Genomic DNA, 14,635 nt, shown 5'->3' with positions numbered 1-14,635 from the left:
ATGTGTAATGTGTAGTTCATATATATATACATATTTGAAATATCTATGTATCTATATCTATATAGGTATTTATAGATATCTAAATATGTCTATATCTGTATATATGTAAATGTACATATATGTGTGTTAATGCACATATATGTATATATGAATGCATATCTGTATATAGCTACATATGTATGTAGCCCTATATTGAATTATATATGCCTATAAAATTGAATGTCAGTATATTTCTATCTATTTAATAAACAGATGTAGCAATCCACGTTACAGCTCTTATGCTTAAAACTCAGGCAAATTTTAATAATTGCAATTTCTGAGTGATGGTCATAAAATGAAAGGTATGACAGGCTTAGTTAACTAATTTTAGAAAAAAGTTTATATTGTTTTATTTAAATGTTTTATTTTCCTTTTTTCTTTTAAGTTGGAGACAAGGATTTGCTGTGTCTCCCAAGCTGAAGAGTAGTGGCAATTCACAGGTGAAAACTTTTCTTCACTTTTGGAATAAGTTTTTATTTTGCTTGGAATTTTAGCTTCAATAAATAATAAGTGTACATTAAAAAGCCTGCTACTTTGATCTAATCTATGAGAATTATTTAAATTCTCACCCAATAGAAGACAAAATCAAAGTAAAAAGAAAATTGGGCTCTTGCCAGAGAGACACAGCTCTTTACTGTTAGATCTGAGGCAATCTCCCAGACATTCTTGCTCACACAGTTGCAGTCCACTGCAAGAATAGAAGATGTGAGGACAGCATTACTCAGTTGCACCTTGAGCTCCCTGACTATATATAGTTAACTATCTTTATTGAGGATAATAATAGTTAAAATAAATCACATTGATTTTTAAATGTACAGTTTTTATGAATTTTTGCAAATAAATAATCCTTCTAACCACCTCCAAAGTCAAGATATAAAGTATTTTCACAACCCCAAAAAGCTCTTCCTGAGCAAGTTACATGATCAGTTTGCTCTCTACCCCATAGATTAGGCAACTTTTGGCCCATTTTGAAAGGTCCACTCATAGCTCTTCCACAATGACTTCGTCTCTAATCCTCTGTTCTGTTTTTTCTAAGGTCTGATGATTTGTTCAAACCCATAGACAATGTCATTGAATGGCTGATCTCTCTTTGCAAAATGAACAAGAATATAACACTTGCACTTTGCTCACTGTTATGATTTTTACTCTCCAGGCCATCCTTGATTGTGAGAATGATGTGACATCAGTCCAGCATCCATGGATAGAACTCTATCCAGAATAGCATCATTGTAGACATACAAAGAATGAGGACTTACCTAGGAGACAAGGATGTAATTTTTAACATTAGAGAAAATCATCTCCATTCATACTCTTTGGCACCTCAGGTAAGTTAGAAAAATATTTTAAGGTGACACATGAATTTGGTGAGTGTTTTAGAAATACATCAAATTTCAAGAAATTGCAAAGGACATTCCTATAGCCAGAGCAGGTACTATATCTGGTCCTAGAAACCAACTATTTTGATGAGGAATAAATAGAATTATCTTAAGAGATTTAATTTATTAAAAAATTTTGTAAATATGCATATGTTTCTTATATATATATGTAAATGGCCTTATTTAGACATGAATATATGCATATGGAACTACATGCACCCAACTATTTATCAAATAAATATATATATACATATGCACCTACATTAAAGTTTAGATATATATATGTGGAGTTTCCATAAATAAGGTAAATTTTACACTTTTTATTTATATATAATTTTTTTATTTCTTTTTAAATTTCTCATTGGTAGCTTTATAAATAGATTACCAAATATTTATACTTCTGCCACTAATCATAATAAGATACATCTTATATGGGTGAATGCATAAGTATTACATTGGTCACTTTTTTTTGCACAATGATGATTGATAACCAACTACTTAAAAGTCAGTGTATTACATCAAGTTTTATCGTGTTTGTGGATGTTCATTTTAATATTAACATGACTCTTCAAGGCAGGGCTCAGCTGGGTGGTTTTGCTGCAGGGAGCAGAGCTTGTCTCTAACCTGTGGATTGTGTTCATCTGAGGTCAAGGCTAAAGGGCAGTATCTACCCAGGCACCACATTCTAATGAAGGCTGCAGGAGTGGGCAACCTCCCCAAACCAAGTTGAAATGGTGAATGAAGTCTAATAATTTTGAACACAGATACACACAATTTTAAGTTATTCTTTCACCTTGGTAATTATTACGGTTCCTACAAACTTTTACTCCATTTAAACATCAAAGCATTTTATTATTCCATGGACAGATCATTATGTTTCTCCACCTTTACAATCTTTCAATTGTTTTCAAGTGTCATGTTGCATTGATTAGAAAATAAAGCTGGGTGTGGTTGCAACATGTGGCTTTCCATTGAAATTTTTAAAAATAGCCTCATTGCCATAATAGTATACAGAATTTTGCTCTTGTCGCCCAGGCTGGAGGGCAGTGGCATGATCTTGGATCACTGTAACCTCCACCTCCTGGGTCCAAGTGATTCTCCTGCCTCAGCCTCCCTAGTAGCTGGGGCTAATGGTGCCCACCACCATGGTATCTCTTTAGCTGAAACAAATATCACATAGAACATAGCTTCTTAAACCTTTTATAGATCACCTGTTATCAACTACCATGGCTAAACGAAGGTTCTCATTCAGTGAACTGAAGGTTGTTCTGCTATTTAGCATATGTATCATGCTCTCAGTGCACTAATGATCCTGCTGGATTCTGGATACAGGTTGAGTAGCAAAGAATTTTCATAATTTAAAAAAGGTTACACCAATGTTCAGGTTTTTCTGTTGTTTTGGTTTCTTTATCAAGAAATGTTTTTCATTTGTTTGTAAAATGATTGTTATGTATGTCATACAATTTCCTAATTTTTAAGCTGTGTCTATGACTTAATAAAGTTATGTTGCTATGTGACAAGTGCAAGTATATTCAAATGTATTCTGAGGCCATGCATAACTGGCAAAAGTTTTCACTATTTTGTGAAAATACTGACCATGTTGGGCTTTCAGCTGTCAGTTCCTCATTATCACCATCACTTCTGAAAGTGCATTCTTCAGAACCACCTTTCCCTCTATACTTTCCTGTAGAGTTGTTCACTGAGGGGTCCTTCCACGAGATTTGGAAGTCGGAAGAGAATGATTCAATGCTCATTGACACCTGCAGACAGACAAGTGGACTTAGTTGAGAACTAGAGAATCACCTAGAGACATACTGCAGGAGGCTGAGAGCTTCAGCACCTGCACTCTGGGCTTCTCAGACAGATCCAAGGACCATGTGGTTAGGCAGCTCACACCAGCAGGATAGGGTGCACCCTAGTTTCTGCAGGAGCACCAGAGAATCACGTCTCTAGTATCTGCTTCCCTGACTAACATCAACCAGGCCTTGAAAAGCTGTAGTTTAGACACTAATTTCATAAATTAAAACAATTCCTGCTTGGAAGGGCTAGAGTGGCTTCTCTTTTGCTATAAGAATTTCAATCATCCCATAACAGACTCCTCAGGTGGTTAAATCTCTTTATTAAATCAGGACTTGCATTTCATGTCTTTGCTTCTGGGGATGAGGAGGAAAGAGAGTGGGTGCAAAGGAGCCACCTCATCACAATTTACCAAAATTTCCAGATGACCTTCAAAACTTGGCTGCATCTGGAAAACAACTCAGCAGATTGACGCACTAGGAGGAGCAAATAGGGCAACCCAGCCTCACTCATCTGCTATCCTAGCGGTTGATGTTATGACTTGTCGCACTGGGAGAGGGAAAATGCTCTCTTGTTGACAGTAATAAGTTGCAAAATCTTCAGGCTGCAGGCTGCTGATGGTGAGAGTGAAATCTCTTCCATATCCGCTGCCACTGAACTGAGATGGCATCGCCCTCTGCAAACTGGATGCCCTATAGGTCAGGAACTTAGGTGCTTTCCCTGGTTTCTGCTGATACCAATTTAAATAGTTGTAAATGCTTTGACTAGCCTGGCAAGAGACGGTGACTCTGTCTCCTACAGATGCAGACAGGGAGGATGGAGGCTGGGTCATCTGGATGTCACATCTGGCATCTCAGATTGGAAATACAAAAACAAATATTTACACTTTTCACCATGTTATGCGAGGATTTCCCTGAAGAGCCAGGCTGTACTGAGCACACTGGGTGGCTAAATTCCCTGTGTTCTCCTTCTTTACCTGGGAGACAGAGCAGCAGGAACCCCAGGAGCTTAGCAGGGATCCTCATGTTCATGCTGTGTCCTGACTGCGACTGACTCCTGCACAGGGTGTGACCAGCCTATTAAGAAGTCTTCAGGGCAGGGGGCTGCGCTCTAGGACACGCAAATCAGCAGGGGATGGGGCAGGCTGGGCACAGCCACAGGGCTGGCTCATCTCGGTAACTCAGCAAAGGGGCAGTGTCCCCAGGGTCCCAGGTCAGACCAGGCCTGACAGATTTGCCTGGAGGGAATGTATTTCTCTCTAGATCCGTTGTTTCGACAAGAGACATTTTGGGAGAGAAAAGTCAACATTTAATACAAACCTAAGGACTACATGGAGTCATATATTTTAGAGTTGTATCGGGAGTATATAGGAGAGTATGACCATTTGTAGGGAATGTCTGATAATGTCTTAGAGAATGGGGCTATCAGGTCTTCAAGTTATTTAAGTGGACATTGTGGGAGCGACAATCCCTTTGTTATACTAACAACACCTGTGTGATTGTCACGTTGCTCCCATTGTTTCATGTGGGAAAAAAAGTCTTTGTCAGAAGCATATTTAAATATTCAAAGGTATTTTGTAGTGACCTTAAACATTTGTTATTACCAGTCTATTTTCAAGCCATTCCCTGCAGATGCACAGTAATGATGCTGTGATTCCTCAATGCCTGTGCCACTCACAGATCTTCCATAATCCACAACTATAGGTCTCTGTAATAACCAGGGACTAAATGGACAGCACCTCCGTCTTGGTGACCCATATGATCAACTGTCTCCACAGAAAGAAGAACAAGGTAACTTACCATTGCTAATGCTCTGAGCTGCCTTTCCCACTGGAATGTTCCCAGGTGTTCAGGTACAGCTCCCGAAAACCCGGGCTTTCTGGAAAGCAGGGGAGGGAGAGGCCCTGGGGAAAGGCCAAGTCAGTGAACACTTTCTCTTCTGTGAGGGCAGCAGCTACTCAGTGCATGTCTCTGCCCTGCACCATCGATGCCACTTTCTTCTTTGACTCTTTAGCAGTATGTGGGGACATCATCCTCACCCAGATGCCAGCCTCCTTGCCTCACTTCCAGGAGAGAGAATCTGCATCTCCTGCCAAGCCACCGCCCATGTATGTGAAGAAATACTTTGAATCTGGATAAAATTTGGAAACAGATTTGAACCCCTATACCTCACATGTCTGCCTCTGCCCAGGCATCCCAGCCTGGTTGTGCAACAAGGGAAGTGGAATCAACTACATCGACATGAGAAGACTAGAACCTGGGGAGTCCAGGGAGCATTACTCATGCATCACTAAGACTGAGCAGACCACAGTGGTATAGCCTGTACCCAGATCTCCTGCTGCTTTCCAGGGGCCTGAATTTCAAGGGAAATTACTGGCAAACTGCTTGCTAAGATTTAGGTTCAGAGAGAAGCAGCTCTGGATTGAAATACACACATTTTTTTTGTGCAGGGAGGTGAATGTAGCAGTCACTCTTGCTACCCTTTGCCTTTCCCCTTTGCTGTACTTCTGCTGACTCCCCAAGGCCATATCTGTTCATCACTGCTCTATGTCAAACTGGAGAAGGCAGCCCTGCCTGCACACATGGCCTTTCACAGCACCTGGAATGAGCATCCTCTCAGAAAGCCCTCAATCAGTGAGGACAGGAGAGGTGTATATACCCCAGCTCCCTCTCTTCTCAGCTGGAATAATACTGAGACATTTTCCCCTGTTTCCACATGGGCTTGAGTTCCAGTCATCCTCAGCGGTAGCTCTTTGCTGAGGAGACTTTTGGAGTCCCTCCTTTCTTTCCTCCTTCACTGCCTTGTTTCCTCCCAGTGTTTCCTGTGCATTATAAATATGCTGCCTGCATAGGCATCATTATCCCTGAAAGAGCCAACCTAAGAAAGCGGAAAAACATTCTTTCTTGGACAGTATGGTCTGAATTCTTGCCAATTCTTTTTTTTTAATGCATAGGGATATTCAGAAAATTTAGGAAACACCCGAATTATCTTGGAATGGTCACCCTCAGTTCTTCAAAATGGTTCTATCTTGTCATTTTTTAGTGTCGATTTTAACAAGACACACAGGCATTTCACTGTGAAGAGGGCTAGCAGCAGAATACTTCTTAGGTGTAAAAGCTCTTGGATAAATCCTTTAAACTCTCATACTCTCTGGGTATGTGATTAGCTCTTGTGTTCTCTGGAGATGAGAAAAGTAGGGGGCTATTTGTTCATTTGTTTTCACATTAGGAGAAGAAATCAGATTGATAGGACACATTTTGAGAGGGAAGAGCTGGGTCAGAGAGATGAGGATGGTGGAAAAGATGCAAAGTGTTCAGGGCAATGCGAGATGTGCTCCTGCCCTCAAATCTGAAAGAAAGACATTTAAATTTTAAAGACTTGGAGGAAGTTTTGCTATGTGGACAAAACTGCAGAAAGGCCTGAGTTTATAATTGTGGTAATCATGGCAAGGTTCAGAGGTAGCAAGGGGCTTGTGTTAAGAATTGCACACCACCCTTCCGGCTTTGTCTCTTCTCTGAGTTTAAAAGCCGTTCATTCCTCCATGGAACAAATGTGGCCATGTGGAAGCAACATATTTAAGCTGGGTTTCAAGCTCAGCCCTGATAATTGCTGGCCATGTATCTTTGGGCAAACCACCCCTGTGCTCTGATGAACAGTTTACTCATCTGTGGAAAGTAGCACCAAGGATATCAAGGGCTGTCCTGAAGGTTTCTCTAGTTGATGCACCAGGAAATGTATCTATGCATATATATGTATGAAAAGACTACTTAGGGCCCCTTTTCTGCATCCTTGAATATCTTAGAATGAAGATTCTAGATAAGATATTACTACCCAGACGTCATGCTCTACTAAGAATTATCAATATTTATTATATAACTAACAGATGCTCCAGTATACACTGTGGGGTTTCCTATACGCTATTTCCATCATAAAATCTTCTAATATGTGTAACATTAGAGAACTGAAGGTGGAGATTCCCGATCATTATACTACCTTTAGGCTGGATTTATTCTAAGCCCCATTTGTATTAGTATTTTTGGGCTGCTATAACAAATTACCAAAACTTTGGTAGCTTAAAGCAATAGAAATATATTCTCTTATAGTTCTGGAGGCCAGAAGTCCAGCATCAGTTTCAGCAGCCAGGAGCAGGCTGTCATCAGACAAAGCTGCTCCAGGGGCTCCAGGGGCAAGTCTATTTTTTTTACTTCCTTCAGCTTTTGGTGGTTTAAGCTTTCATTGGCTTGAGTCCAAATCATTTCAATCTCTTTTGCTGTCTTCAGATGGTCTTCTCTTCTGCAGGATTTTTAAAAATGACATTTAACAAAGACAGGCCCCTTTAGGGCCCACCTGGTCAATACAGGATAATCTGCCTGTTTTATAATCCTTAATTTCATGTGCAAAGGCTCTTTTCCTGTGAAAGGTACCTGTATAGTTTCCATGGAATACAGCCTGATCATTTGAGCATCATACTCAGCACTAAACCATTATAGAATGACTCTTCAGTGTTGGTACTATACACACATCACATGCTCTTCTCTCTCTCTCTCCTCCTCTCGTTCTCTCTTTCTTCCTTCTGATTATAAATCTCCTCACTTCCCTAGGTGTATCCAGTGCCACCTATGTCCAGGTTAGAGCAGCACACATAGGAGGGCCTGCATAGGTATCATTGTCCCTGAAATGTTGTGGTTTTGCTTAGAGACCTGCTCTATCCCTCATTATCACTCAGAAAGAAGGACACAGCCAAAGATAGCCCTCAGCCATCTGGGGAGAAGCTGTCTTCACAGAGGACAGTCAGGGGCTATCATGCTCTGGACCTCTGCTTATCTTCAGATGCCTGTGGTATCTGATTCACAGAAGGCAGCGAGTGTAAGGTAGGAGATCATCAGGACTTGTGTTCTGAGCACCGATCACAACATTGGTCATGACAACGCTCACCAGAACAGGATCTCGAAAAAAGAGGATGCACTACAGAAACTGGCCCAAACCGGCTAGAACCAACATGGTGACAAAAACAACCTCTAGAGCACAGTGTGAGTGGATCTTCCCCCGGGGGCTCCCGTCAGACAGAGTGGCAGCCATGGCTCAGTGCTGCGTGATCATAGCATGAACCCCCCCCACGGTCTTCTCACAGCCCCCCTCTGACTGCAGTGATGTGGGATTTCTCTGTCCAACTCTCATGGCTCAAGCAACTTCTGGGAATCTGTTCACAGTGGGAGGTCATGAAGGTAGTTAGGCTGTTGATGGCCAGAGTGACGTCTGTCCACACTCACCCCCTTGACCCAGGCGGGCATCATGTCCAGGGGGCAGTGGGAGCCAACAGGAGATCAGTGTCAGCCCTTATTTCCCGTGGAGCTAGGCTAGGACACTGTTATTTCCGTGACTGGCTCTGCTGGTGACAGTGACCCTGTCTCCTGGAACACAGGGAGGGGCCTGGAGATGAGCACCGCACAATATCCCAACTGTCACATAAGGGGGGAACAATTATGAACATCCCCAAATGTTAATTCTAAATAACTACTTCATTCAGTTTGACTAAATTCTGATGAACAAGCAAAATGGGCGACAGACTTCATCTTGAAGGATGTTTAATGCAAAGAAACTGCATTAAATTCATGTTTAATGCACAGAAACTGAAGGTGAAGCCCGAGTTCTCCCTCTTCACCAGAGAGCTGGAAAAGCAGGAGGAAGAGGAGCAACACCAGGTCCAGGTCCCCACGTCCACGAGGGTCTCCTGAGGCTGATCCTGCTCAGAGAGAGTGGGAAAAGTGGATGAGTCAGCTTGCATTGCCACACCAAAAAAACTGGATTGGATGGCAGAAACCACAGAATTTAATTTTCATATTTCTGGTGCCTGGAATAGCCCAGATCGATGTCCAGCAGGGTTTGCTTCCTGGTAAAGACCTTCTTCCTGGTTTGCAGATGCCACCTTCTCACGGTGTCTTCACACAGCCTTTCCATAGAGCGGAAGGCAGTTAGAGAGAGAAGGGAGAAAGGAGAGCTCTCTGAATCTTATAAAAACACGAATTTGCCAGGCACAGTGGCTCACGCCTGTAATCCCAGCACTTTGGGAGGCCGAGGCGGGCAGATCATGAGGTCAGGAGATCGAGACCATCCTGGCTAACGCGGTGAAACCCCGCCTTCACTAAAAATACAAAAAATTAGCCGGGAGTGGTGGCGGGCACCTGTAGTCCCAGCTACTCAGGAGGCTGAGACAGGAGAATGGTGTGAACCTGGGAGGCAGAGCTTGCAGTGAGCTGAGATCGCGCCACTGCACTCCGGCCTGGGCGACAGAGCGAGACTCTGCCTCAAAAACAAACAAGCAAACAAACAAAACAACAACAACGAAACACGAATTCTACTGGATCAGGGACCCCCCTTATGACCTCAATTACATCTTTAGAGGTCCTAATTTCTACAGTCATATTGAAATTAGGGTTTCAACATGAATCTGAGGGCACAATTCAGTCCACAGCAGGTGGGACACAGCCAGGGCCCTGCTTCCAGCCTCAGAGAATGGGGCAGGTTCCCACAACTCAGCACATGGGTGGCTCCTCCCCGGTGCCCAGGTCACAAGAAAGACCCGCCTCTAACTTTCGGGCTCCCTGGTGATAATGGGACACCAGCACTCCTACTTTCCCAGTGTTCCTGAGACCATGGTGTTGTCTTTTGTTTATTGTGGAGTGTTTTTGCCATCTTCAGACAGGTCTTTGACATAGCAACTTATCGGACATTTGCTTCTGTGACTGTGAAAATTAATTGATTAATTAGTCATAAGTAAAAAATTAAACAATACATTGAATCAGAAAAAGGAGGGCCAGATGAAATGCTTAAAAGGAATCTGAGTATCTTAAAAAGACATATTCCTTTCAAACAAGAACAGTTAGAGTCACGGATTTTTTAACAAATGACTTTTTAGCAGCAATGATGAAATAGTAAATGACAACTTCAAATAGGCTACCACATATGGAGGTTTCTCGTCAAAGAATATCTTCAAGAATCATGTAAACACATTTTCAGATTAAAACAAACAAACAATGAACGTGGCTTTATCAGCAGACCCACTCAACGGAAAATTTCTCAAATCTGTGACTGAGTCAAAAGTACATTTGTCCCTGATGGAAAGCTAGAGGTTTTATTTGTTTCTGTATTTATTTTTGATCCTTAGAAGAAAACAGCTTTCTCTCCATTCAGTTCCACCTCATGCTGTTGAGGATGACCATGGGGGCAGTGACTGTGAGGAAGGAGGAAGGCTGTGCTCTCAGGGTGGTCGTGCCTCCTGTCCACCTGAGTGACCTCATGGAGCAGAGCCACCCACACCACCAAGGCCACGTGCCTGCCTCTGCACTGCCATGGCACAGACACAGAAACCTTGTCACATTTAGTCCACCATATTTTGAGGTTTCTTTGTAATAAATTTAATTATGCTCTGATTCTCCTTGTGTCTCTCTCCTTTCAGATTTGGAATCATTTACTTTTCACCATTTTGACTTGAGAATATAGACCTTTGGGATATCAGCATCAGGTAGGATGTACATTTGTTTGCTTTTCCTAAGAATATATCTAACCGCCTTGAATGGGTTTTGATTTTATCTTCTGTCTCACAGAAAAGCAGAAACTCAAGGTGACTAGGTGCTGTCAATCACAGGAGGGCTAAAGTGACAACGGAATTGCTGTATCTCCTGCTGTTGCTACTTACATCTTATTTTCTTTTACTGTGTTCTGTAATAACATTTAGGCTCAAAGATACATTAATTAGTATTTTTGAATAACATATTAAGTGCTTATGTTTCTTAATTTGAGGGCTATGGTCTACTAAATATCTATATACATTTTGCCATGCAACTTTTAAACCTAACAGAAATGACACATTGGAATTTTAATTGCACTTCCTATGGAATCCGTTATCTTGACATAAATCATCACAAGTATAAGTTAAGCTGTTAGCCTGCATCAGATTCAATGAGCCTTTTGTGTCTCTACACAGTGTTTTCACATGTAACAGACATCACTCATTACTCGGGTTCATGTAAATTTATTTGGCAGAACAATCAGATCACGGAAGCAGGCAAGTGGTAACACAAGTGAAATACATGTTAGAAACGACTGGTTTGGGGATAGTTTTATACATGGTAACACTTGGTCATATTGGGAAATTGCTGTCTTCCCACTTTCCAAACTTGCTCCTTTACCACTCGCACGAAACTGCCCTCTCTAGTATTATGGTGAAGAAAGCACTATTGCTTTTTTAACGGAAAGCATTTGTTAGGTTTAAAAGTTCCATGGCAAAATATATACAGATATGTATCAGACCGTAGCCCTCATATTAAGAAAGCATATAAATTTAGAACATTATTGTCAATAGAATATATTTATTTATTTATTTATTTTTAATTTTATTATTATTATACTTTAAGTTTTAGGGTACATGTGTACAATGGGCAGGTTTGTTACATATGTATACATGTGCCATGTTGGTGTGCTGCACCCATTAACACACATGGACACGTATGTTTATTGTGGTGCTATTCACAATAGCAAAGACTTGGAACCAACCCAAATGTCCAACAACCATAGACTGGATTAAGAAAATGTGGCACATATACACCATGGAATACTATGCAGCCATAAAAAATGAAGAGTTCATGTCCTTTGTAGGGACATGGATGAAGCTGGAAACCATCATTCTCAGCAAACTATCGCAAGGACAAAAAACCAAACACCGCATGCTCTCACTCATAGGTGGGAATTGAACAATGAGAACACATGGACACAGGGTGGGGAACATCACACTCCAGGGACTGTTGTGGGGTGGGGGGAGGGATGAGGGATAGCATTAGGAGACATACCTAATGCTAAATGACGAGTTAATGGAATCTATTAAGAGCATAATTTTTCTATGCATTTACAACTAAAATAGACGATTCAGATTTATTTTCAGAAAAAAATAGGGTCATGTAAAAATAATGCATTTATTCATTCTTCGAATGATTTTCTTATGACAACATAGTACTAGATATTTCCTCTCTAAAGTACTATGTCAGTAAAATACTTTTAAAATTCTAAGAATTTAAGAAGAAAATAAAAATCTCATGCAATTCTGCATTGTTCCTGTGATACATTATATAAACTTTATGTTTTCCATCTGAGTTATTTTGTTTATTTTCAAATCCCACTTTTGGAATTGTGAGAACTCCATTTTCAGTCAGCAAAAGGTAATTGAGGTAAATCAAACTATTTCGGTATTAGGATTTATATTTCCCCTGGATTTTAAAAATCTGTAAGTCATAAAAAATAATCAAACATTATAACTAATTATTCTTAGCCATACTCCCGTGAAAATTTCTGATGCAGAATGCTTTCTCCACCATAATACTAGGGAGGGCAGGTTTGTGTGAGTGGTAAAGGAGAGAGAAAGTTTGGAAAGTGGGAAGATAGCAATTTCTCAACATGAACAACTGTTACCATGTATAAAACTATCCCCAGACCAGTTGTTTGCAACATGTATTTCACTTGTGTTACCACTAATCTGCATCCATGATCTGATTGTTCTGCAAATAAATGGACTCAACAAATGTGGGCCAGACAAGGAGGGTGAGGATGAGCTTTCATTCACTCTTCCTTCATCAGAGCTGGCTGTTGCCAGAGCAGGTGGCTACATGTGGCAGCTGATGGAGCCTTAACATGTGGGACTGAGGTGCAGCTGAGGCTTTCATGGGCCAGAGTCCTCAGCAGCAAACTGTGTCCTGAATTCTCCAACAGCCTCCTCTTCTGCAGACTGAGAGACCCTGCTGAGCTGCTCCCCAGACAAGCAGTGCATGTGAGCAGCTGGGACACCCCAGAAGGGAGGTTTCTCTATGGGGCTGTACCACTGTGGGAGGAAGCTGCAGAGCGTGCATGCAGTAATAAACCCCAACATCTTCAGCTCCACCCGGCTGATTTTCAGTGTGAAATCAGTGCCTGACCCACTGCCATTGAACCTGTCTCGGACTCCAGAGGCCCGGTTTGAAACAAAATAGATCAGGAGCTGTGGAGACTGGCCTGGCTTCTGCCGGAACCAATACGAATAGGTGTATCCATCACTGGACAAGAGGCTCTGACTAGACCTACAGGATATGAGGGTGGCTCTCCAGAGGTGACAGGCCAGGAGAGTGGAGTCTGGGCCATCACAGTATCGCCACTGGATCCTGAAATAATAACAGAGAAGTGCAAGGTTGTATAGACACATTATGAGCAGCTTTCATGATTTCCCTATGATACTGATTTACAGTTACATATATTTTCAAGTTTTGATTTATATCATGAAAAGTAGACTTTCTAAAATGAACCCATTATTTACCAGCCAGCAGGGAACTCTTTATTTTCAAGACCTTAATCAGAGGTCATTGTTCCTTGGAGGTGAATCCTGATCATTCTTAAGACAAAACTATGAATTCTCTTTCCTGGAGCATAGACCATGTGCCTCTAACACATGGTTGAAATAAGTATGGGAAGCTATGGAGCACCCAGAACTCACCTTCCAACCCCATTTTCCCACCTCATATTTTTTCTATCTTTACCAGGGACCCAGAGCATCAGCCGCCCCAGGAGCTGAGCAGGGAGCCTCATTGTGAGATGAACTGAGGAGTCCTGATCTGTCGAGGCAAGGTTAGAGCTGAGCTTTTACCTCAGACTCACAAGGGAAGGTTCTCCCCTAGGGTGCAATATGCAAATCACCTGGTGGGTGCAGCAGCGTGGAAAGGGTCAGTGGTGGATGGGGTATGTCTCTACTGTGAACGGTGTGACATAAAATGTTCAATGGAGCAAAACAAACATAGTTCAAGTCAAGTATGCCTGTAGCAGCTGAGGACAGGACACACTAGGATCTCCTCCCAGTAGCGTGACTGAGCATCCCTGCAGCCATGAGGACAGCAGGAAACCTTAGCGGCTGGTCCAGTGAGGATGTGGCAGCCAACACTGGAGGGTCTGTAGGGCTTGAGCACCCCAAGGAGTTAGGAAGGAAGAGGCTCTGGAAGGTGCCCTGGAGAGACCTGGCCCCTGTTCACACAGAAGAGGAGCATGTACCTGTGACTGAGGCCTCATGTCCTCTTCCTCAAAGACTCTCCAGGCAACTGCCTGAGCCCACCTGACTCGACTCTCTGTGGACACATCCCCTGGCACCGCAGCCTCTCCTTCCACACTGAGAGGCTGAGCTTCCTTGAGAGCTTTATGTTTGGGGCCATCACACTGTGCAGGGTCCAGTGAGTGTTCTGCTCACAGGAGGATGTGCAGCATCTCCAGGCTCCAAAGTAGTGTTTGTGATGGTGAAATCCCTAGAATTTTGGTTAGATGTGAGTCTCTGCTTGTGAATACCTTCTACAGACATGTCGTTCTTTGTTTTGCAGGATATTTTCTATGAAGCATCCTTTCTTTGTTTTTGAAGCTTT

At 42.0% G+C, this 14,635-nt stretch overlaps 1 pseudogene and 1 gene segment (V, D, J or C); both read right to left on the bottom strand.

Moving 5' to 3' along the window:
* Positions 1-3,717: 3,717 nt before the first annotated feature.
* Positions 3,718-4,243, bottom strand: LOC129531484 (immunoglobulin kappa variable 1-39-like). The segment is given in 2 exon segments: positions 3,718-4,064; positions 4,189-4,243. Coding segments are annotated over 2 exon segments (402 nt in total).
* Positions 4,244-12,716: 8,473 nt separating this feature from the next.
* On the bottom strand, positions 12,717-13,893 carry LOC129531715 (immunoglobulin kappa variable 2-28-like; annotated as a pseudogene).
* Positions 13,894-14,635: the final 742 nt, after the last annotated feature.

This window comes from Gorilla gorilla, chromosome 12 (genome assembly GCF_029281585.2).
Source record: "Gorilla gorilla gorilla isolate KB3781 chromosome 12, NHGRI_mGorGor1-v2.1_pri, whole genome shotgun sequence".
Taxonomy (NCBI): Eukaryota; Metazoa; Chordata; class Mammalia; order Primates; family Hominidae; genus Gorilla; species Gorilla gorilla.
The sequence above is the reverse complement of the archived record's forward strand: the minus strand, read 5'-3'. Positions and strand labels throughout refer to the sequence as shown.